This window comes from Aythya marila (assembly GCF_965140915.1).
Source record: "Aythya marila genome assembly, chromosome: 9".
In the NCBI taxonomy this organism is placed as follows: Eukaryota; Metazoa; Chordata; class Aves; order Anseriformes; family Anatidae; genus Aythya; species Aythya marila.
In genome coordinates, this window is record NC_139050.1 from 10,074,783 (window position 1) to 10,100,518 (window position 25,736).

The 25,736-nt window shown below is 36.2% G+C and overlaps 1 protein-coding gene across 4 annotated transcripts in view; it reads left to right on the forward strand.

Annotated features, from left to right (window-relative positions):
- The window catches only part of STAG1 (STAG1 cohesin complex component), a 180,333-nt gene that overhangs the window by 111,219 nt on the left and 43,378 nt on the right, over positions 1–25,736 (forward strand). For all 4 annotated transcript variants that reach the window (XM_082767502.1, XM_082767501.1, XM_082767504.1 and 1 more), the window contains 11 exons: positions 1,538–1,661; positions 5,651–5,749; positions 10,458–10,537; positions 13,056–13,163; positions 15,448–15,562; positions 18,475–18,592; positions 19,731–19,834; positions 22,762–22,854; positions 22,977–23,066; positions 23,248–23,451; positions 25,481–25,551. In XM_082767502.1, coding sequence (XP_082623628.1) covers positions 1,538–1,661; positions 5,651–5,749; positions 10,458–10,537; positions 13,056–13,163; positions 15,448–15,562; positions 18,475–18,592; positions 19,731–19,834; positions 22,762–22,854; positions 22,977–23,066; positions 23,248–23,451; positions 25,481–25,551 — 1,206 coding nt within the window. The remainder of the gene's footprint in view (positions 1–1,537; positions 1,662–5,650; positions 5,750–10,457; positions 10,538–13,055; positions 13,164–15,447; positions 15,563–18,474; positions 18,593–19,730; positions 19,835–22,761; positions 22,855–22,976; positions 23,067–23,247; positions 23,452–25,480; positions 25,552–25,736) is intronic.

Sequence of the window (25,736 nt, forward strand, 5' to 3'; positions counted from 1 at the left end):
CAAATGCATTCATACGTTATCTTTAAATGCATGTTTTATTCTGTTATATTGGTGCAGTCTCCTCCGTAATAAGAAGTTTAATGAGAAAAACAGAGAACTGACTTTAGAAATGTCTCTTCTAGTCATGTGTCATATTATGATTGTTTGTTATGTCCGTGTAGGAATTGTGGTTTTCACCTTGGTGCCTGGAAGATGATACAGAGTCTTCCAATGTGAAGGTTGGAAGGACATAGGCAGTTACAGTATGGATAGTATAGCAGTTTTGTTATACTATATTCTGTGAATTTATGCAATAAATATCTTGAGCATAAGATTGGGAACATTTTATTTACATTTTGTAAAATTGAAGACTTTAGGAAAGGTACAGTTGCACTTAGCAATTATTCTACTGCTTAAAGCTTGAAATTTATTTTTTTCATAAATTAGATTGGGGGGAGCTGTGCTGGTGCAACTTTAGAATTAAATCAATATTTATTACTGTTCCCAAAGGTTTTTGGTTTTGTTTTAAAAAAAAAAAAAAAAAAAAAAAAAAAAAAAGCACAAAACAAGGGTCTCAGTTATAAGCAAGGCCAGTGTTTGCAAAGCACCATTCCCTTCTTAGGGAATAGTAGAGAGCGGTGGCTCTCTATGTTCTTCTTTTATTACTGCTGAAATTTGGAACTGTGAAGCAGTGCCAGCTGGAGTGGCACAAGCAATTTCTCATAGTAACAGATGTCTCAGAGATGAAATTACTAAAGGGCCAGATGGCCCCAATCCCTTTTCCCGTTGTTTAGCTGTCGCTCATTATTAGTAAATATGCCATGCTCTATGTCAATCAGGCAGGGAAGTGCCAATCAGATTCAAGTCATTTCCATTCCTGATCTCTTTAGGTGATCTCTCCAGACAGTTTCCTGCTCCGTTACCTAAGTAAGAAGCTCATAAGTCTGTCTTTGCCTCTTCCATCACTTGCCACAGTCAGAATGTAGGAAAAAAAAAAGGCAAGAAAAATTGAAGAAACTAATGTTGACATATAAACATTTTTCCTGGCTTTTGTTCCAAGGGCTTTCGTATGCTGCATGAAGCAGGTTCTGCTGACATAACAAATTCCGTTTTTCCTCTTTGACAAGCTCCTTTGGTAAAACCAAGTAACTTTCTCCATCTTGCACTTATTCTGCATCTCTAGCTGGAAACTGAAGTCAAGCCTGCTTAGAAAATCACAGTGACAGTGTTTCAGAAATAATTATTGAGAGGAAGTCTGTAGCACTTGGATTCATAATTCTTTTTGAAAAGAGGGAAGGAAAAGGTCAAGTAATAGACTAAGAGGCAAAATAGAATGAGATTTTTTTTGAGATAATGGAAACATATCTGAATGTAGAGAGATTGAGATGATGAGATAGATCATGAGTGAGCACTACATAGTGACAAGCCCTATATAGTGAAGTTCATCAAACCCAAGTAAAGGCAAAATATTATAGCTACAGCAGTGGAAATGAGTAAATGAGGTAAATGGTACGTGTCTGTAATCTGGTTAACTTTTTTTTTTTTTTTTTCTTGCTAGTGATGCTATTGCTGAGATTAGAGCTGTCTGTATTGAAGAAATTGGTGTCTGGATGAAAATGTACAGTGATGCCTTCCTGAATGATAGCTATTTAAAATATGTTGGTTGGACACTACATGACAGGGTAAGTATTGTGTATTACTGTACATAGAAGAATGTACTGTAAATAGCTACTCTTTTACTACCCAAGACATATGTAGTATATCATTTTTGGTTTATAAAGAGACCTTTCTTTTTTTTCCTGCAGGTCATTTATCTTTCAACCAGTGTTTTTTGACGCATTCACTTAAATCAGGATACAGTTACCCCAAATCACGTGATGATTCACATGGTTTTTATTTTTTCAATCTCTGTTAGCATATCTTAATAGAAAATTTTGCTTGCTGCTTTTCTTCTAATTAAAAGAGAAGTAGTCTCGCTGACATTCCTTAGAACCCTCATGTCTGAAGCAGAATCAGAACGAGATTTCAAGTCAACTCTTCCATTTGCATTGCTCACTAGTTAGAGGAAAGAGAACATCTCTGTGTCCTAGAAGTAACCAAATAGGCCTATTGGTGCCTCAATAATGGAATTCTCAACAACTCGTTTTCTCTTTGCTATTTTCGGTTTACAGGCATTTCAGCTCCAGCTGCCTTTAAAGGACATTTTTCTAACCTTATTCCTCCATCTCCTGAAAGCATCCATCAGTTCTTTGTGGATTCTTCAAATCTGTCTCTTGGTGCCAGCTTAGAAGAGCTCAGATGGTTGGTTGAGTTAGTTTTGGAGAGCAGCCATCACCCTGGCCTTTTGGCCTTTCTTACAGTAGAAATTGTTCAAGGTTAGGTGGAGTTGAAAAGATACATGTATCTGAAGGTTCTTTCCTGTCTGACCACTGTTCTTTAGTACTAATGGTATCCACAACCTCCCTTTCTGGGTGGTATCAAGCCCACATACCAGTCAGTTCCTGCAAGTGTGGACCATTTCTAACGCTAATAGAACAGGGCTTTACGCTCCTGACTGTACGGGATACTTTTCTACATCAGGCTACAAATGGGATTAGCCATCATCCCACTTTCACCAAAATGACTAGACATACTTCTTTTACTCTAAACAGTCTTGCTAGGAATGTCCAAGAAAAGCAGGTGAGACCTACATATAGTGTTGAAATGCTCGTTAAATTCTGGCATGCTGGTTTAGACTACTTTTTTTTTTCTCTCTAATAATGCTGCTGGAAAAATTCAGAAGTCTGCAAGTTCATTATGATGACTTGCATAACTAATAGATAACATCTTTTTTTAAAAAGGTGGGTTTTTTTTTTCTATAACTTATAGAAATCCATATATTCAGCATATTCATGTAAAGGATATGACTTGGTATGATATGACAGCATATTCATGTAAAGGATATGGCTTGGTCACTCTTTTTCTGAAGTCTGAAGAAAATCATTTAGGAAGAGACTATACTGCTGCTGAATATTTTGCTTTAGCTATAGCTGTCACGGATATGCATCTTCCTTTGACTTGGAGCAGTAATTCACTTGTTAAGAATAGCCTCTGTGCTTTTAGACACCAGATATGCAATTGCTTTCCTCTCTAAACTTGCCGAACTTCTACATTTCATCTCAATTTTACAAAACTTGAGTAGGAGGAAGATCCTTGTTACAGCTGTAATGAGCCCTAACAATTATGTACTCTACAGACACTACTGAGAGTGCATACCTAAAAGCAACAGTGGAGTTTTGGGCACTCTAATCCTAGCAGAACATTTTCACAAAGTAACACTTCAACATTAGAGAGAATCTAGTATTGCTGTGCTTCACAGCTATCAATCCCTTTCTAGTGTGTGTTAAGTCCAGCCATTTCTCACATAACTTCTTTTAACCATCTGTGAAATCTATCCATTCCTCAAGGCACTATCTGTGACTTGTGTTAGCTTCTCACAGTGTGATCTGTTGCATCCAGCAATTTCTTATGTCATGTCCAATAGCTTTCTCACATCCTCCAGAGTCTAATCATGCGTCTGCAGCCTTAACATATATTTTACCTCAGCTATCCTAAAGTTAATATGTTCTTTCCTATCAGACAAATTTTCAATTACAGTGTTGCATTAGAAAAAATAAAAGTTTTCCATCTGGACCAGACATGGAAGAATACCATCAAGCTGCTCTCCTGCCTCTGCTGTTTTGTAATATTTATTGTTGCAAGCCTCAGATGTGCCTTGGGGTTCTCAGTCTATAAATCACTAGCTAATCTGACTGTTTAGTATCCTGATACGCATTCTATGTGATGTTTTTTTTTGGTTTGATGTGGTTTATGCTTACTGTACAGGGTGAGAGAGAATAGGGGAAGAGTCGGAGTTAGCTGAACTGTGTGCCAAAGGATGAAAAGGAAGCAAGTGGAGAGAAAGAGACATTCGGGGGACAAAATGGAGGGAGAAAGTACAAAAGGAAGCACTTACTGAAAAAAAAAAAGATCGAATAAGAACCAGTTAAAAAATGCAAGCCCTCCAAAAGTACAAGATCTCTTAATACCTTGGTTTTCACTGGCGCTGTCTGGAAGACTTGCCTACTGGTACCCCAGTTTCTTGGTTTTGCTTTTTTTTTTTTTTTGAATTCCTCTTGTGCTTGACCTCCTAACAAGTTTCTTAGTTGAGTAAACTAATCTCTTTAGTTACCTAAGTCTCTTCATTTTATTGCCCCGAATCAATGTGTTTCCACCTTTTATCCTAAGTTTCTTAGGAATTACTTGAACTTGAACATCTGTACCCTTGGTAGGCAAGAAATTTCTGCTGTGTTTTTCCCCAAGAATATTTGGGATGTGAAAATCTCACATTAATGCTCACTTTCTGTACTACTTATGGTTCTCATAGTTACTCTGGAAACTTCTTGTGTCTGGTATATTGATGATCCATGGCACATTTTCTCTCATCCGTTCTGGACTTCAGTGCAGTACATCCATGTACAGCTTCACTTCTGCCTTTTTTACATTCTCATCCAGGTCATTGCTGTTTGTGCTTAGTTGTGGGTTTCTGTCAATAATCTCCACTGACTCTATTTTAAAACCTTCATAACAGGATTAGCAAACTAATGTGCTCTTCCCTCTCTGAAGAGATGAATTTCAGCCTTGAACACCAGTTTAAAAAACTGACCTTTTAGCTGTCAGAGACAGTAAATCCTTAGTGTTTGTCTGCCAAGAAGGGCAGTCATCTCCAGGGGTTGCCTCTGTCCGCGCCTCTATCTTCTGTTGCCATTTTTCAAATTGGTGAAAAGGAAACTTAAAAAATTGATTTTTAGCTTCTGTTTCTATGTCAGTCTCTGAATGTTCATTCAGGTTTGAGCTTGAGCAGTTTTTTTAATACAGACTTGATTATAGAATAGACAGACTCAGAAATGAAAAGCAGGTTTGTGATTATAACCTTTTTATTACCTACAAATATTTTTTAACAAGAACCCATAGTTTACCAAGACTTTGCAGATGTAAAGTACATTTGCAGCCAGCCAGATGATGCACATGTGCCCAGGGGAACCACGTATCATCAGTGTTCCTGTAGGTGACAAATCTTGATCAGTAAACCATGGCCTTGCGATGTCTATTTTTACTGCCTACAGCCCACCAGATCAAAGCGATCCCTGTCTAAAGAGTAGCTGGGAGTTAGGTTCTGCCCACCAGAACAACTCAGACATACAGCCTACACTCAATCGTTTTGAACACTTGTCCATTGATTGTAAGCAGCAAATATCAGGAAAAATTTACTTGTTAGTCTCTTGCCTAAAGATAAATTGCTGTGCTATCTTTTCACCAACCACCTTGAAATCAGATGTCTTTATTTTGTATTTGCGTACAGGCTTGTTTGTCTTTTTGTACTGTGGAGTTACTTGAAAGGAAAAGGGAAACAGTAAGAGACATTAAAGTAATGCCACATTAAATTCTTTATACATGCAAATAGAAAAATTAACATTGTTTGTAGGCAGCTGCATGTGGTTTTTGGTTTTTAGCTGAATTGCAAATTGGCTTTGGTAACTCATTAGCATAAAGTTGTAAATGTACATTAAACAAATTATGAAATTATATTATTTAATATTCATGGCATTTGATTAGGATATTATATCAGCTAATCTTAGTGTGTTTTATTTAGCAAGGTGAAGTGAGGTTGAAGTGTTTGAAAGCTCTTCAGAGTCTGTATACCAACAGAGAGTTGTTTCCAAAACTGGAGCTGTTCACTAATAGATTCAAGGTAAGAGGAGTATGGAAAATAAAAGTATCATCTATCTCATCATGTTCCAGTCTTTGACTTGTATATTAAATGCAAAAATATACTTATTTGCTTGTTACAAGGCTTGTAACTACCATAGCAAAACAATTAATGAATGCTGAGATTAAGACAAATTAATTTTACAGTGTTTATCTTGTAAAATTTATCTGGCTTGGCCAAGGTGATTATTTATCTGTATTATTGTCATTTATTTATTGTCATTATTCAATCTGCTTCTGCTTATTTAATTTTAGATTTACTGAATTTTAAGGACTTGTACAGGGGTTTTCACATAAAATAAATCCAAAAGTAACAGCCTGAAAAAATGGTTCGTAAGACAGAAGTTTACAATGCACTTTCTCTCCTCCTTCTCTCCTTCTCTCCTTCTCCCTCCCCACCCCTCCCCTATTAATTTTTGATTAATATCTTAACAAGAGTGTGTCTGTTAATTCATTTTGTGGCATATCAGTGTTACTTCACAAGTAAAGTATCTGGAGAGATGACTGGAAATGCTGTCATTGCTTCTGCTTGGATGCTCTGTAAAGAAAGCTTCCAGGCACAGTCACCAGTTCTGCTGGCAACTTTTACCATCGCTTTTGTGTTTTGGTGCTATCACCCCAATGAAAGACTAATTTAATTTATTTTTTAAAATCATGATTACAATGATGATGAAAAATCCTGTTTAGAAAAGAAGTGGAGATTTAAATACTCATAAATACTGTGCAGCAGACTCAAAAACTTACTGTAGATTTTATACTGTTTGACTAGTTATGTCTGCCATTGCAGTTACTCTTAAGTCCTCCAGTTTGATCTAGAAAAGCAAAAAATACAGAAAACTTGCCATATATTTATTCTGTATAAACAACTGATAAAAACACAGTGGTAATCAGCCTTTCACTACCACATTCATTTGAGAAATGGAAAAGAAAATATGCTGTGGTAAAATCTAGATATTAAGAAAGTCTATTTGTCCAAAATTGTGGTTATATAATAGAACAGACTGTTGAGAAGGGTGATGGAATCTCCTTCTTTTGAGGTTTTTAAGGGCGAGTTAAATAGATATCTGTCAAGGCTGAGCTAGAGAGTTGATTTTTAAGTAGGAGACAAAATAGAACATTTTGTGAGATCCTTCAGCGCCTATATTCTTCTGGTATTGTAAAGTCAGTTTCAGTAACTATTGCAGTAAACACAAGATTTCCTCTCATAGAAGAGTACCTGGCAAACAGGGATGGTAGAAGCTTCATACTACTTCTGTAGCACCTCTGTAAGTCTGGTTTGCTTAGCATCTCAGGACAACCAGAAATTAGGTAGCTCTCCAGAAACATGAACCCTCCAAGCCTGTGCAGCATTTCTTGTTCCTTCTGTGCAGACTTAAAGATTTGCTTGTATCTGCTGTTTGTCTAATGTGATTTCTTTGAAATAGGCATCTAAAACTCTCATGGTCCTATATCTGCTTCTCTTTACTAGATGCGCTGGATGCTTCCTTCTCTCTTAGCCTGCTACACTTTAATTGGTAGCTGAGTAATTATGCTTAGAGTCTGAACCTGTCCCATCCATCAGCAAAACTGACCATGGGAGGCACTGTGAGAAATGGTTATGAAGTAATGTGCTTCAAAAATCTACAGGAACATGAAACATCTAAATACTTCTTCCTGGCTTTTTTCACAGTGCAGACAATTTTCTTCGTTAGAAGTCATGTTAGCCTGTACATTGTTTCTTGGTTTAGAATGGAGCAAAGAATTTTCACTGCTGTGAAAAGAAAAAATCAGAGGAAAGGGAGCCCTGTTAGAAGTCTTATCTTTCCTCTGTTCCAGTAAAGATGTTTTGTCCATGTAAATCTGTTACATTATGAAGTAAATTATGGAAAAGGTGAGGTCAAAGTCTGTGTGAGCATAGGGGAAAAAAAAGTTCAACACTATGGAAGATTCACCTGTTTCTGTTCCAGCCACATTCAGTAGAACAAAAAGCTGCCCTTGCCTGCACGTCAGCTTGCAGCTGTGCTGACAGGGATGCAGCCTTTGGCACCAGGCTGGAGTAAACTTTCATATTAAGACTCTTGCTATCTATGATACCAAACTTAAATGCTGTGCCACCACAAACTCCACCACCACCCCATGCAAAATGCTAAATGCTCTTCTCGGTTCCATGGCTCCTTACACGTATTTCAGCAATAGCCCTGAATCCACCCGCGAAGTTCAGCTGCGGTTCAGCTCAGTCCATTCAAATTGTCAGGAGAAATCTCTCTAGAGATGGTCTAGTTGTTAAAAGCATAAACTAATTTGTTCCAGAATTACTTATATTGGCTTGTTAATATTTTACCACATAGCCATGTGAAGGATCTGATAATGTCACTTCTCCAAACGGAAGATGTCTGTTCTTTACAGCATTTCTGTTAGTGTTGCTAGCAGTTGATATGTCTGAAAATAGGTCCTGTCTATCCTCCCCCCCCAAAAAAAAAAAGCTTTGTCCATGTTTGTCCATCAAAGAAGAGACTTTTGTTTTGTGGTCTGATGCAGACATTATTTGAACCAATGTGGAAAATATGTGAATTAGCTCTTTTGCAGTCAGTGCAAAGGCAAAGCATCAGCAGATACTGCTGTAGCCACTTAATTCCCGGTCCTCATCCCTGACCCTTTGCAAGATGGTGCTGTCTGCATGTCTTGAATGGCAGCAGCGGATTTGTTCTTCAGCAAGTATTGTTCACAGCCTAATAAATAATGCAAAGTGATCTTTATAGTGTAAATTAATATTTCAAGTTAAAAATACAGATGTGTTATATTCTGCTGCATGGAAAATTTCTGTCAAAGCAGATTGAACAGCTGGGTTTTGGAACCGAGAACACTGCTGAAATTTCATCTTCCAGGGGCATTAGGTGTTAAAGTCTCATTTCCAAGGGTTGTGGTATCGGGCTGACAGGTACCATCACTGAGAGATGCTGGCACTTGGGCAGAAAATAAGAAATTACACATCCATGCTGTTAATGCTATGCCTGGTGTTCCTGGCAAAACTGAGTGAACAGCCTTTTTGGATAAAGAAGCATTGTCGCATCTGTCATTGTCAAAGACTCCAAATTCAGAGAGCTCTTGCTCTGTAGTCAGGAGAGAAGAGCCCTTCCCTTCCAGGATTCCTTCAGAGGTGTAAAAGGAGTTTTACACTAGTGTTCTTACTCCTTTCTATGCAGTTAGTTGTCTCCTTGTGGTTCCTGCCATTTCAGATAGACTTTGAAGAGCTGTGTGAAATTCCACCGATACTTTTAAGAGTAGTATTGCTCTCACAGTTCCTTCTCTTGATGTTGTTATTGTTAGTTGTTGTTGCCTGGCCACAAACTTTGGAAAATTGGCAGCAATTTTTATCTTGTAAACATACACAGTTTCCTATTTGGAAGATTATTTCACTGCCTGAGTCTCTTCTCACAGTCTCGAAGACTGTCTAGCTGTAAGAGTTAAATGCATTGGATTTCAGGAACTTCATGGTGACAGAGGTGCAGTCAGTATTAGTGACAAGAAGTGTCTGTGCAGACCTGTTTTTGTTAAGTAGGAAACATTTAAGACAGCCACAATGCATTATTTATATACTATTTCTAAATTTCAATATTGAAATAAGCATCTGTTGCTTTATATACACAATCAGCCTTTTATGCCTGGAAGAGTAAAAAAGATGTAAACACTTTATTCTGTTCTGATTTGTTCTTGGCGACTTGTGCTGTTGCTTTCCAATACACACTTACTTTTCTTCTTTTCCTGCCTTCTATTTTTCACATCCCCAAATATCATATATTAGTACACAGTCCTTTATGAATCAGTTCAAGCCACAGAAATAAAGTTTTATTTCACATGGCCCAATTTATTTTCATTAACTTGATCAGTCAAACAAAAACATCAAGACATATGACGTTTTTATGGATGGATAGAAATTCTCTCCACATAGGGAGGACAGCAACGCTCACTAATCACATGTGTTGCAGGTAGACAGTAAGCAAACTGAAACTAAGCATAAAGAACTTTAGGGGGCTTCTCCTCATAACTGCTGGGTCCTTAAAAGGTGTGGAATCATCATATTTGATTGGAAAGTGGTATGCTTTTCTGTGCTGGAAAGCATATAGGAAAATACAATGTCATACTGTGGAATTTCCCACTTGCTTGTGGAAGGTCTGTAGTGTAATAGTCGAGGCCAACTTAAAACCTTAGAGTGTTGCCAGGCATAAAGGCCCCAGCTTTATAGGCAATATGCAGGTGCATATATTCATGTGCAATTTTCTGCACAGAATTTCCAAATATGCATAAGATGCAATATTATTGCATATATATAACTTTATCTAAAATTATTTATTTACAGGGGAATGAAGTAGGGCATTTTTTGTGCCACCAACTCAAACACATTCCTTTTGAAGAGAGAAATATTAAGTAAGACCAATGCAGAACAATGTTTCAACTCCAGTCTTCTTGCTTTTTTCTTGGAAAGTATACAAGCTTTTTTTTCGCATTTCTGTGCGCATACCTATTGTTCTTTGTGCACATAGCACACAGCATCCTAAGATGTAAATTAAATGATTGAATGGTATCAAAGGATTTTCATGCGTCCAGCTGAAAGATCTTTCTTCACAAAAGTACTTATTTTTTCCTATAGCATTCTAAATTGGATAGCTTTTTGTGTGTGTTTTTTTTGTCACTGTAATAAAATTCCTTTTCAGGATCGCATTGTATCAATGACACTTGATAAGGAATATGATGTTGCTGTGGAAGCCATTCGATTAGTCACGCTAATACTTCAGTGAGTATTCTTCAAAATTAGTGTATTCCCTTTAAAAGTTACTTAAGCCAGTAATATTTAATTGATTTGATTTCTTCACTTGTGTAATTAAGTCAATCTGATACTTTACGTTTACTATGAACTGAATATATAATGGTGTGATCATGACGCTAAAATGAAATACTCGATCTCATAGAAATGCAATAGGCAAAGTATAAAAACATACATATTTATTGAGACTCTTAGTTTTAGTGCATCCACTGTTGAGGAAAAATGCCAGGCAGCATTTATACCATTTACCAAGGGCAAAATGATTGCGAGCACGAGTTACATTTGCTGAAGTAACTCTAGCAGTAACAAAGATGGTGGGTTAGGAGATTTGATTATCTGATAGAGCTGGGAAGAGAATCATTTGGCAAGTACATGGACAGGGAGAAAATGGTTGCTTCAACACCCTTACTTGGGTTATGTGGAGGTGGTGGTATCTTGCAGTTTAAAACACTGGGCCTGGCAGGAAGAGACATGCTTCCAGGCCCCAGTTCTTTCTTACCCAGCTGCAGTGGCTTCCCTGAGGTAAGGATCCATTCATTCCACATGTAACCAGCCCATGCACAGACTGTTTGAACCAACCTGTCTTTAGTAGCCTGTGACCACAGCAGGCTCATGAATGTGCTGCTGGAGGAACTCTTTCCTAAGGTTTTATCACATGTTCACTGGAGCATGTTAAAAAAAAAATGCACGTTACAAACGGATGCATAGAACTCTTGCGTCATAGGTTATACTTGGTGACTCTGAAGAAATTTTTGGACATGGAGAATTGATATGAAAGATTAGACTAGCTTTCCCTCTTAGTAAAAGAAATCTGGGCTTCATTTTTTATTTATGGGTCACGCTGCTTTGCAGATATTAGACTTATAATATCAGGAAGAAGGGGAATCTCTCATCTACTTCTATGTTTTTTAAAGCAAATATAACAAATATCACAAACAACGTGTAGAACATGACTATCCCTTTTGGGATATTGGGAATGCGGTAAGATTTTAGGTCAATATTTGTCCAGTGCATCTCTTTCTTCCCTGTCCTGTTTTCTCTTTGGTTGCGGGATTAAAACATAGCTAAGTGCAAGCAATGCGCTTGCATCATTCTTGGACTAGAAGAATAAAGGTCACATTGAACAGCACAGGGCAGCATTCTGGCAGGTAGGAGCTCTGAAAAGATGTTACAAACAATTGTGATGGGGTATGACCAATTAAAAATTATTTGTGGTACAAAGCCAAATAAGATGTATAGAGTCCTGATGCATAAATGTTTCTGATAAATACTGACTAAACAAGGAGGGAAGTAATACTATTCCTGTATACGATGTCAGTGCTATCACTGATGGAATATAATTACAGATCCATTGCTCATAGCATTTTTCAAAAATACCACTGCAAAAGGAAAAATTTCCCAAGTTTCAGAAAACTCGCACAAAAAAATCTGACTTAAGCTCAGAAACTACAGAGGTGCCAAATCTGTTGTTTTATCAAGACAGGGGTAAAAGATTCCTTGTTCTTGTCAATAAATAATTACACAAAATAAACTTTTCATCATCTTTCATCCAACACAGCATGGGGTGATCAGATTCACTTCCTTAATGTTGAAAATGAGAGTATGTGTCTAGTCAGCACAATAGCTACTGTAAGAGTGATTGACTTTTTGTTGTATCAGCACTATTGTAATTCTAAGCCCACATCATGATTCAATCCTAAAGAGATTATTAGATGATTTTATTGGTGTATGTTCAGTGCTAGTTTTGTGTCACACATGGTGATGAAATCTGAGTTTAGTTTTCTGCTGCCTCTGTCCAGAGAATTTCTGACTACTTCTGTAGCTGAGGCAGATTTATCCTCCTGGCCTGGCCCTCTCTGCAGCAGGAATTTGGAATATTCCTTCCCACTCACCAAACCAGCAGAGAGGTGCCTCCTGCCCAGCAGTGCCAAAGAGCAGGAGTGCCATGTGAAGAGACCTAACTCCTGAGAATGGAGTAGGACAAGAGGCTGAAAGAGAGGAAGGGTTGTTCAGTTCAAACTTTGAACATTTTAAATATTTTATGAATTACTAGCTTTAAAAGCAAACAGACATTGAAATAAATAAATATAGTCAAGCCATTGTGTTTTCCTCATGTAACATTCTGGGTTTTTAGTTTAATAATGCTTGATAATAAGTGCTTGGTATCTTACAGTATGCATACTGTAGTTAGTGTGGTGGTTTGAGTAATAAAGCTGGCAAGATTTGTAAGCAGTGATGATTTTTTTTTACGTTAATTATTGTATGTATTGGTACAACTGAGAGAAGAATATCAAATTTTCAGTCTTACAGGCCCCTTAAATGTTTCCATATTTGGAAATTAAACCAAAGGCTTTTGATATTAGTGTTTCTCCATCTAGGATTTTGTACAAAGGAAATCAATCTTGTAACAGTTAAAAGCAATTTATAGGAGGTGAGGGGATTGAAACAAAACACTAGTTTTACTTGAGGTGTTTTCTGACTATTTCAGTGGAAGTGAAGAAGCTCTGTCAAATGAAGACTGTGAGAATGTTTATCACTTGGTATATTCAGCACACCGGCCTGTTGCAGTAGCAGCTGGAGAATTCCTTCACAAGAAGTAAGTTATCAGGTACCATGGGAGAAGACCAGATTCATAAACGCTTTCTAGTACTGGTAAGATCAAAAGGCAAAAAAAGCAGTAGGACAAAATACACCAATATATCAAGTTACATGTGTAATTTCAAACACAGGCTTACTATCTTCTTTAAAATAAAAACCTAAATACGTAAAGAAACGAGATTTACCTTTCTCTTGTTCTAGAATTCAGATAATCTTTACTAATTCCTCAAGGACTAATTGTAAAAGGCTGCACACACCTCACTATATTAAATTGTTTTAAATCCTGAAGTTCTTGCTGACCTACTGTCATGGTAGCATAGGACTATCCATCCCTGACAGTCTAACTGGTATGCAGTCATAATTTTTACAAAGTTTTAAACCAGTTTATTTCAAAATTGTGAACGTAAGAGGTTTTTATATATTAATAATTAATAACATTGTTTCTAAATTCACTGACATCCCCTGAAAATACATTACATTATGATTCCATCTTTCATGTACTGAAAGATGCCAAAGGAAATGAGCTATTGTTTCCATGGATGTGAATCATACTGCACTGATGACTGTGCGCAGCACATTGCCACATCATGGTAGTTAACCTTCTGATTTTAGGGTTTGCAGTTAAATGTCTTTTAGTAGTAGTGTTCTTTTTCCCTCAATGATTGGGAGATCAAAATTCTTTAATATACTTATAGATACTATACTATCTACTATATAGATACTGCCAAGATACACAACAGGAAAAAAAATCAATTAAAAATATCAGTTTTTCTTTGCCTTTTTTTTTTTTATTATTATTTTTCTGTGGTTTATTTGTGATCTAGGAATCTACATTCTACCTGTAAGCTTTTGTGTGTGGATTTATGGAATTACATCTCTGTGATCAGACATTGTCTGTTTTAAGGAATTAATTTACAAAATTTGGTTACATTTAGTCCCCTACATGATGTTTTACAAGGAAATGTTTTTTTTTAAAGTTACATACTGAAATTCCCTTATAAATTATATGTGAAAAATAACTTCAAAACATGAACAGATGGTAAATAAATTTGTTTTAAGACATATCTATACCTTAGTGTAAAGACAAAACTTTATCCTAACTTTTCTTTACAATGAGATACTATGCTATGTTCTGTTAAAATGTCTCTCTATGTATAAGTAAATAACATCAAGGAAAAAATGTCCCAATCCTAAGATGTTTTCTCTTTGTTTCTGCTGACATGTGTTAATTTTAAATAGAATCTAAATTCTATTAAATTGTTAATTTTAAATAGAATCTACTCGAAGAATTTGGGATGGGATTTATCTTGAATAATTTTATACATTTAAATACCACTTTCCAAGTGTAAGCTAGTCAGTGGCTTCCCCCTCTGTAGTTAGCAAAGGAAGGCAAATGATACAGAAGATCACTGACTGAGCCCTGAGGTGGATATTTAAGATATTTCAGCACCTGCTGAGGTGCTTGTCTCTCACCTGTTAGATGAGCAGGGGAAAAAGCATGATGTCTTTACCTAAAATGCAAATGTGTGAGTAATTTATCCTTTTCAATGAATTCTGTGAGTGAAATCAGAATACTGGGTTTCACATTTAGAATTTGTTTCATGGCTGCAGCTTCTCTGTAAAAGCAAGGAGCAGTTTTTAAACTTCTCAAAGTAAAACAATCATTGCTGTAGCTGAAATGTAGGTATATCTGAGATCTCAGTAAGCTGCTAACTTTGAGTGGTGAGAGTAGTTTGGAGCTAGCCATGTATCAGAGAACTCAATGCAGAATGTATAATTCACCTGGGGAAAAAAAAAAAGTAACTTGACTGGTAGCTTGCGTTATCATTTGTGCCGCTACTGGTACCCAAGGTTGTTTGTTTAGTGGGATGTTAGGTTTATTTATACCACATGTTAGTCAGCACCACTACAGTGAAGATACAACCATAGTTCTTAAGACCTTGTAAGTGCTACCACCATTGTAAGATTTGATAACTAAAAATATAAAATTTTGTAAATTAGGCAAATATATAAAGCTATACAAAATCCTTCAGTATAAATATGTTCTAGAGAGCTTTTTCCTGTATGAAATTCCTCCAGCCCTGTGAACTTGAAGACTGAAGATAAATTTCTCTCTTCAGGCAGAAAGAGGTCATGCCCTCTTTCCCTTGAAAAAAGAGCTTGAGATACTTTTGCTGTGCTTTATGAACAAATCTGCTGTATCAGGAATGACTGTTCATCACGTTTTTGAAGAAATAAGATTTGTGTTGATAAACATCACAGCTCCTTTTGCTTATTTTTAGACTGTTCAGCAGACATGATCCCCAAGCTGAAGAGGCTCTAGCAAAGAGGAGGGGGCGAAATAGTCCAAATGGAAACCTCATTAGAATGTTGGTTCTTTTCTTTCTTGAAAGTGAGGTAAAAAAAAACATTTTTAATTTTCACTTGTTTAATAGAACCTGGAACTTAAGTAGTGACTTAGCAACATACAGTAACAAGTTGGTTGTTTTTTCATAATTTCAGAAATACTGTATGTCCTTTACTCTGCCCCCATCTCCTTGTCCATCAAGCAAATTCAATCCAAAAATCTTCTGCATGGTCTAGTTTGTTCTTGCATGTCCCCAGGGTATGTACTTACTGCTTCATTGCTGGTAGTACAGTGTCTACCAGGTTTCATTGCTACGTAGAAATGTTACTGGATGTTTTGTTTTTTTTTAGATGACCAAGTTAGGAGTATAATTCTGGGGTTACTCTTTGTGAAGTAAAATTATTTGAACCAGAAAGGAACAAAATTACAATCAGAATCATGTCATAATTTGGAACGGAAAGGATCTGAGGGGCAATTTAGGTCAAAGTGGAGTCAGCTATGATACAAGATGAGGTTGCTCAGGGCTTTATGCAGCTACAGCTTAAAAACATCTGAGGATGGAGACTGCAGGCGTATATACAATTGTGTTTGATGGCCACATTCATGATGGGATTGTGCTAACAGTTAATGTCTATCGAGGTTACATATATGGGATATTTTATGGTAAAAGTGCTAACAGTAACTTAGGCAAGGAAAGGCAGTTGAATGGAGGAAAAATTGAAAAGATAAACTGTCAGGTACAGAAAGCTTTGAAGATACTAAGGGAGAAAGGTTTAAAAATGATACATTTGATTCAGTAATTAATAGGTGGCAAAGGAGGACTGAAAAAAAGAGTGACAGAAACATTTCTCAATAGAATGAATGGTAGTATTTTTTGTATAAAAAGCAAAAAAAGGAAGGTATTGCTACCAGGTGTTTGAATTTTTATGAGTGCTTGAACTAAAGACTTGACTGTGAAGATGAAAATAAATAATCAGAGATTCTGAGAAGGAAGGATAATATTTAGGTACAGTGTTAATGTTTAGTTAATGTTAGCTCTGTTTAGAAAGACCTTAAGAACCAACAAGACTGGATGAAACATTGCTGCCTGTGTGGGCCTCCAGTCAGCTATCTAAATGTATTTCTAGCTACAGCTTCTTCAAAAACTAGATTATAATAGATCATTCTGTCTTCTAGTGAAAATCCTGAGCTGAATGCAGAGAAATGATGAAGTTTTTGCTACCTGATGTAAATCACCCAGTGATAGGTCATTAGGTGAAGAGATCAAATAGCCATGGGCCTTAGATATGCCCACAGCCACTAGAAGATGAGAAAAACCACATGCCCAAATAGACTAATTGGCAGAGAATGAGGAATATTTGTTCCTTAGATAAGATACAGCATAAGAAAATGGGCTTATTTGCCTGCTTCATTAGGACAAACATATTCTTTCAGATTTCAGTGTCAAAGTTGGTGTTCATTGCCCGTCCCTCACTAGAAGCTGTTATCTGTTGATGTGGCGCCCGTGCTGAACTATCGTTCCTAGTGTCTTCATGCCTTAAATCCATGCGTGTGTGGTGGGGAGTTACCTAGAATTATCTTGTCCATGCATATGACAAGAGAATGAACTCGTTTTTGCTCCCAAAGCCATGATCAGCAAAATGTTTTCTCATCGAAGCCATACGCTGCTTGCTGAGACCCTTCTCTCTCAGGATTAGCTTTTGCTATCTCTGTTTTTGAGAAGGTTGTTTCAAACGAAGTAGGATATCATGACTCCAGTGTAAATAAAGAGCTAGAAATCTGGGAGTTTCCATCTGCATGGGATGAGAAGATATAATCACTGCAGTCTGAGAAGGTGCATTCAGAAGGCAGTAAAGGTGCCTCTATGACAAGCATCAGAAAGCTGACATTTTCCTCAAAGTTTACAGAAACTGAAAAATAAATAGACGTACTAGCATCCCGTTCCATAATCTCTTAGGTGTTTTCCAGTTTAGAAGTCATTTCCATGTCTGGCAAGCAATTCAGCTCTGCACAACATGTTTGTTACTTTTTGATAGTGTTTAAAGATTAGTTTCTAAATCTGTAGAAGCCCATGTATCATTTTTCTCAGTTTACAACAGTTGTGCTCATTCATATAGAACCCTTTTTTGCAATTAAAAATAAGTTACTGTTCATTCTATACCCCCTGAAATCAGTAGGATTTCTACTGCTGTTTTCCGAGAAACCAGAATTAGTATACAACACTTCTGGCACTCCATCTGTTGTAGACAAATCACAAAACTATACCTGTTGATGACTTTGGGTTGTTACATGGTTATTTCAAAATGTAAATGCACATATAGCTAGCATGAAATTTGTAAGTATCTTATTTTATAATTACTGTAGTCCTAACATTTTAAATGCTCTCAGTTATTGTTGTATTGTTTGAATTGTGTTGATAAATACTGCTTTTTTTTTTTTCCTGTCTCAGCAGTTAGATGTAATACAAACACCGTTATACAAGTTTTCATTTTGTTGTCTGTTGCATTCACACTGACACTGAATATTATACTAAAATTAAAAAATATTTCCATATCCATGTTCTGCACAGAAAAATAAATGCCTGTTCAGAAAGAATGCATTACAGACCCTTCTTAGTCTCATGTCTCACCACCTCTCCTTTTTATAATACAGTAGGAAAGTGAGAATGTGTAAGTTTTTGTCTCCTAAGTCAGAACTTCGAGAGGTTTTTCACAACAAGCTACTTTATGGAAAGAGAAGCTCAATTTATTTTACTTCCATTTTCCATTGAAGTTTATTGCCATTGTCATGCAATTGTATCATTCAGATGAAGGAAGACCTTCCAGAGTTAGTTTCAGACTGAATTTTCTTTCCCCCTCGTGTAAGAAGACATGGACACAGTTCATGCCTAAATGCTTGTGACAGTTGAGGAACTACAGCTTGTACCAGAACACTGTATTGACCATTGCTTTGGATTTTCTAGTTGCATGAACACGCAGCCTACTTGGTGGACAGTTTGTGGGAGAGCTCTCAAGAACTGTTGAAAGACTGGGAATGCATGACAGAATTGCTCTTGGAGGAACCAGTCCAAGGAGAAGAAGGTATTTGTTTAACCTCTCTGCTGTACTGATATTGCGCAATATTTTTAAATATGCCTTAAAAAGGTGCTTCACTGTGGCAGATAGAAGTATTTGTTGTGGTTTGTTTAGACAGCATATTTGAGGAAGTACAAATTACTTAGATTTTAATTTCATCCATTTTTAATGCACTCTGCTTCAGAAGCAGCAGTTTTGCATTACACTTTACAACTCATGAAGTCTGCTGTAGTGTTGTTGCCTAATATTAAAGTCTAGGGTTCTTGTCTGAATGTTTAAATGACTAGTGCATACATGAACATTTCAGTAAATTCAGTCGCTAATACAATTTTGAGTAAACAGACACTTCAGGTGGTGTTAGTTAAATATGGGGATTTTCCAGACAGTGTTAAATCCTAGTGAATTCTTAAAATGAAAAAAATAAGAGAATTCTTTTGCAATTAATTTTGTATCTTCTTTAGTTAAGAATATATCTGTGGGCATCAGGTAGCCAGGGAGGTTGGTAGCAAAGAGTTGCTAATGTTTGTCATTCAAAGTCCCTTATAATTCTTTAGGATTTTCCTTCTTCAAGTACCTTCACAGTGGTTAGGTGGTTGAAAAACCAATGTAGTCAGTTGTCTCTGTGTTTCAATGTCTTACTTTCGGTATTCACTGCTACAGTTGTGGTCTTTTATTTATATGATAATTTCCTTAGGAAAGGACCTGGCACTTTGGTTCTTTTGAGGTTTCTGTATAGCCTAGCAGTGTTTGGCCCTCTAGATGTGAACAGAAGTACTTCAAAAAGACCAGAAATAATACTTAATGATTGTGCGAATATTTTGTAAGGAGTGACAGTGAATAGTCAGTCCCTCTCTGTCCTCCATGACACTCATTATTTTATAGATCTTTGTTGTATTCCTCCCCTTCATTCATCATTTTTCCAGACTGCCTTTCTCTGGACTTCTTTCAGTTCTGCCATATCCATTTTAAGGTGATGTGACTGGTAATGCACAGAGTGAGCAAGCAAGCTTTCGTTTTATGAACAAAATGATGTCTTTTTTTCTCTCTTCCCTGTATTTTACAACTGCATTCACAGATTTATCTTCTTTAGGATGCCTTTCAGGCATCATCAAAGCTGATCTTTGTTGTTCTCTTCCCTCCATAGCAATGTCTGACCGGCAGGAGAGTGCTCTTATTGAACTGATGGTGTGTACAATCAGACAAGCTGCTGAAGCACACCCTCCAGTAGGCAGAGGCACTGGCAAAAGAGTAAGTGGTACTATAATGGGTAGCTCAGACCTGTGTGTGTTATTATGTTACCATATTAACATAAAATATTTTTCTTTAATACCACATTTTGACACTTCTAAATGGGATTTCTATAGTTGGTGTTTCATGTGAACGTTTTTTGAAGAAAAATAATGTTCTGTTTTTAGATTTAATTTTTTTCTTTTTCACTTTGGGTTTTGCTTTGATGAGTTAAGTAATGCAAACTTACAGCATGAAAATATTTTTTAAATTATTTTTAAATTTCCTTTTTATCATACCCCTGGCTTAGACTTGGAATCTACCAGCATTTACAGCCTTCACTGCTCATCTAGATTAGAACTGAGAGTATAGAGCTCAGGAATAGAACAAGATTATCTTTGGCTGTCTTCATAAAAAGTAATGTGCTGCTAATATGGACATTCAATTTGAAGAAGAAGCCAACAGTAGCTTCATCTCAAGAGTAGTTAAGTACCGGAAAATAGGCTGGGCTGAGTGATTGTGCAGTTTCCATTGCTGGTGGTTTTCAAGCTCTGACTGGACAAAACCCTGAGCACCATGGTCTGACCCCAGAGCTGATTCTGAGGAGGAGGGAGGGATGGGACTGCAACCTTGCAAGGTCCATCCCAACCTGAATGCTTCAGTGGTGTTATATATCCATCCTCTTAGGCCTTTTCCATTGAGTGCTCATAAAATTTCAAAATTTGATATACTGACCATACTGTTTTCTAGGTTCTTTTTTATTTATTATATAGTGGCTCTTTGGAGATCTACATCAGCTGGATTCCATCCCTAAGGCTAGGCATGCACTTTAAGCGTTTGAGTGTAAGTCATCAGGTCAGGGTAATCAACAGCTTTCACCTGTATTCTCTATAAATACAGCGTTCACACTCCAAAAGAGTCTTAGCTTCTCAAACTTCTTTCCCTGATTTTTTTAGTCCCCCTCTTATTTAGATTAGAATGTAATGAAATAAAACCGTGTGAACATTTGGTACTTCTTTTAGGTTTTGCTCTGAATAATCATAACTAGATTATTAAAGGAATCCTCAGACCTACTTAAGGTGAAATTTAGAGATAGACTTATCACACTTCATTGCTAAACTAAACACAGCTACTTAGCTTCTTAATTTTTATGTACCAAAACCAGATTAGCGTCATGTCCTATAACAGCATGCCAGGAAATGTTCCAGGAAGCCATCAATTTAAACTTGCTTTTTGTACTTTACTTTATAATGCATATTCTAATAAATTCATAATTTATTAAAACATTTCAGGGATAAGGGGGGCAATCTACAAAGGTACTTTCTCAGATTTGCATGGGCATGTAAACATCTGCTGTTACTAAAACCATATTGCAAGTATAACTTCATGTTTTGCCTCTAGCTGTAAACCATTCTAGAAGATGAAACAATATTTAAATTAAAGGAAATATTCATGTTTGTATTCTCTGTTTGGAACACTAAATAATGTTACTATTAGCTTCCTGGGTAATTTTTCTCTGTCGAAAGATCTACATTTCAGTTGACTTCAGAAAATTTCTTAGTCTTAGATTTTCAATGTGTCTATTTTTAGAAAGGTAAAGAATAAATGTCAACTTCTGAAGGATGATCAAAAGAGCGTCAAGATCCTTAGGGACCCAGCTTAAGTAATAGTGCCACTGAACTGAGCAATATTAGGTCACCAGGATACGACTGGGTTGTTCAAGTGTGGGATCCTGAGTTGCTAACTGCCTGAGTTGCTAGCTGCATTCGTCTTGCCTTCTGATGAGCCAGCAGCTTTTGTTGGCATGGGCGAGAGCTGCACTGTGTGCTTGTACGGGAGTTGTATTTGCTGCCCTGTGTTTCCATCTGCTGTGTACTATGGAAGTGTTTTCTGACCTTACTGACAAACATTTAGCTGTTCCCCTTCACTTCCATGGTCATTTGGGGTTCCTGCTTACCCAATAGGCTACTTGTCATCCAAGCACGTTTTGTTTCCCACTGACTCAGAGGTGTAGGTATGACATTGAGCTTTTGCTTCTTTTCAGTTAGATCATGAGTTGTGGGTTGGTAACTTCAGAGATCTCTTGACTTGTCAGTAGAGGTGTGTCATGTTCTCATGATCTCACTAGCCTATTCTCTGAGCTGAAATGGGAGCAGATTTCTAATTATGCACTCACGTTCTTGTGAAATAGTTTCCACTCTGACTTTAGCTTGTAACCCTTACTGTGCAGTCTGGCAGCTTTGCTATATGTAAATCTTCAGCTAATTTTAATATTTTGTTATAATTGTTTTCAAAAGTATTCTATGTGACCACTCTCCTTTTCTGAAGCCAAGAAGCCAACTCGAAGCTTTTATGAATCGTGCTGTATTTATTATTATCTATCTATTCATTGTTTTAAGGTGGTTTTGTGATGACAGCATTTGTAGCTTCAACATATCTGTCACTGAAATTTGTAAATGAGTTCTGTGAACTTGGATGCATGTTCTCATTGAGAATTACATTCCAGTCAAGAGATGAGGCCATTAATCTGTTAATGAAAATCACTGTTACAGTGAGGTTTGGTTTTGGCTTTCTTAATTATACTTCAGTTCGCCCTGAGGTCCTACAATGAACACTTTGTTTAATGTGTGAGAGGCAGAGCGCAATTCATTTGGAAGCAGTAACAAAAGTTCCACTGACTTGGGTTATATTTGAATTTCAACCCTAAAAACATGTTAATGTGTAGCAACAATATCAGTCTGTGATATTTTTGTTTTCAATCACTTCTTTTAGGACACATGGTCCTATTTAATCACTCTTCAATCTAAATGTTTCTGAATGTTTTTCCCTCCTCTTTTGATTTATTAAAAATGTACTTGCATGAGTTTTTGTTTTTAATATCAACATCAAAAATATTAATACTATATGAAGAAATTATATTTACTGTAGCTATTTTTGATCACTTGCAGGTCTTGACAGCAAAAGAAAGAAAAACGCAGATAGATGACAGAAATAAATTGACTGAGCATTTCATTATTGCACTTCCTATGTTGCTTTCAAAGGTACCTTTTTCTACAAAATAAATTGCTCACTGGCATTTACAACTGACTTAAAACTTTTTTATTTTGTAGCGTAGATGTTTATTTTTACTTCACTGTTTTGTTTTGTTTCAATGATGTTCTAGTATTCCGCTGATGCAGAGAAGGTTGCAAATCTCCTGCAAATCCCTCAGTATTTTGATCTGGAAATCTATAGCACTGGCAGAATGGAAAAGGTATAGTACCTTGGGCAAGAATGCTGGTTGCTTTCAAGTATCTGATAGCTATTGTAGTCACACAGCACTGTGCCTTCATTTGGCATATTAGCAATCTAACCTGGTGTATTTTTGACTGACTTTTTCTTTGAGTTTCATTGTTCAGACACGGTGAAAGCTGAGCTTCTTTTCTGATCTACAGCATCTGGATGCCTTACTGAAACAGATTAAGTTTGTTGTGGAAAAGCATGTGGAATCGGATGTTCTTGAAGCCTGCAGCAAAACCTACAGCATACTCTGTAGTGAAGAATATACAATCCAAAACAGAGTTGACATAGCCCACAGCCAACTTATTGATGAATTTGTGGATCGATTCAACCATTCTGTAGAGGATCTGCTGCAGGAGGTTTGTTTCCTTAAAATGAATTTAGTTAGACTATGTAAAGTACATTATGATAGACTGGAGAAAAATATTCCTATATTCCTATTAAGTCATGAAGTTATCTATGTGAAGAGACAGTACAGCAACAACTGTATCATAATTATTTGGAACTATTTCTTCATGTGGAAAATTCCCTGGACTAGCATTAAATCTGCAAAGAATTGATGCTGTAAAACAAAGACCACGGGAAAATCCTACTTCTGAAAATGTATTCTAGTATTTAAACAGTTCACATGTGAAATGAAATGGATGAATAGGTGAAAGCTGAGGAAAAATACAGAAAAAGGTGCATTTACATTTATGCTTGGGGTGATTCCAGTAGTCCCAAATGGACTGCAGAATTAAAATTGGATTATGTCTTGAATGGAAGAGAGGATTTAGTCAAATATTTATGATGGCCTATTGAAAGAGCTCTGGAAAGTAGGAAATAAAGATACAGGTCTGAAACCTGGAGGTGTCTGGGATTTTCTTCCCCTGAAGAATTTAATCTTCAGAATGCATAACACAGAATACATTAAATAAGGATAGAAACCTTACTCCTTTTTTTTTGCTTTACATAAATTTGTGTAGCACTACCTAATTTGTTATAATTCTCCTGCTTTTTAAACATAACTTAGGGGCTGCATAGATCTTTTTCTGCACATCATATTGTCATGCATTGTGATAAATCCACTTAATTTTTGACGTACATTTCTAGAAAATTAAGCTACAGTCTTTATTTTAGAACTGTGTATTAAATAAATTATTGTTTTTTTGTCTTTAAGTAATATGTTATACAGACAAACTTGTCATTTCAGACTAGATAAAAACTAAGTAAATAAAAATAAAATTTTATTTATAGAGTAAATACAAATAAAGATGTATGACATGGAGAAAGATGTGGAGACAAAAATAAGACAAAAGTGAGAGTAAGCAAGAAAAAGTATAGCAATAGCAAGGATTTAAAATGCTGGCCTCTTTGATATTCTCTGCTGGATGATTCTTTGCAGAATAACTGATTTTCTTAAGCTTATTTTATAATTTCAAATAGGTTTTATATTTGAAAATTTGTATGCTTGTAGTCAAGCAAGTATTACATTATTTTATGGCTTCCCACTAGGTTGATAATGAGAGAAACATTGATTGGCAATTGCATCTGAAGGCAGGGAGATGTTTTAATTGTTGGCCTTTAGCTGGAAAACAGCTAAACAACTGTTCCGATTGATCAAAACAAAATGGAGAAGAATTGCTCTAAGTGGATTATCTATTTCAGAAAATTGCTGGAAAAATTAAGTTTAAGAAGCGCCTTATTTCCACATATTTTTCAGTTTACGATAAATATTAGGATAATGATATTTTAAAATGTAAAAAAATGAAAAATTCAAGATTTGTTTGACTTGTGCAGTATTTATTATTGGACTGTTGTTTCCTTAGATTTGTAAATCTTAAAACCAAAAACAAATAACAAAAAAAGCTTCCATCCAGTTCTGAATATTTGTCATTCTGTGCAATGTAATTGTCATGTATTACAATGTGTGACACAGTGAATAGCAATGAAGGATATGAAAAAAAGGAATTTTCCCACTGACCATTTTAAAATACTTTCTATTGACATCTGCAGGCATCTGGTTCAGAGTGAGGCAAGCATTCAGCTTTATACTGGTAGCACATGGTTAAATTGCAGTTCAGTAATTTCTGTAAAATTAGATAGTTTGTGTGTTTGTTTGTTTTGTTTTTTTTTGTCCAGGGAATGGTTTCTACTACTGGAGGGTTCTGTTTTTTTTTTTAATTTTATTTTATTTTTTGCATATTGTTGAGTGATCTTGCTTTTCCTAGTGCTATGCAGTAGTTATTTAATTATTATTATTACAGAATCTAGATAAAAGTCACCGTAAAATTTAGATTCCATTTTGCTGTCAACATAAAACCTCAAAGAAATGTGCTCCTCTCCATGCAGAAATGTACTCTCGGGTGAACTGCTGAACTCCATTCATTAATTTCTTTTCATTTTCAGGGAGAAGAAGCTGATGACGATGATATATACAATGTTCTTTCAACATTAAAGAGGTTAACCTCTTTTCACAAGTATGTGTTTTGTTCCCTTGAAAATTTGCAGCTATCATTTCAGCAAGTATCAGCTGGTGTCTGGTGTTAAAAAATGAGAAAATTTAAGGTGTAAAATATGAAATAGAGATCAATGAATGACTGGTGGCACTTGTACTACTTCTTGGATTCATTAGTGTCCTTGGCTAGTTAATGGCTACCTTTAC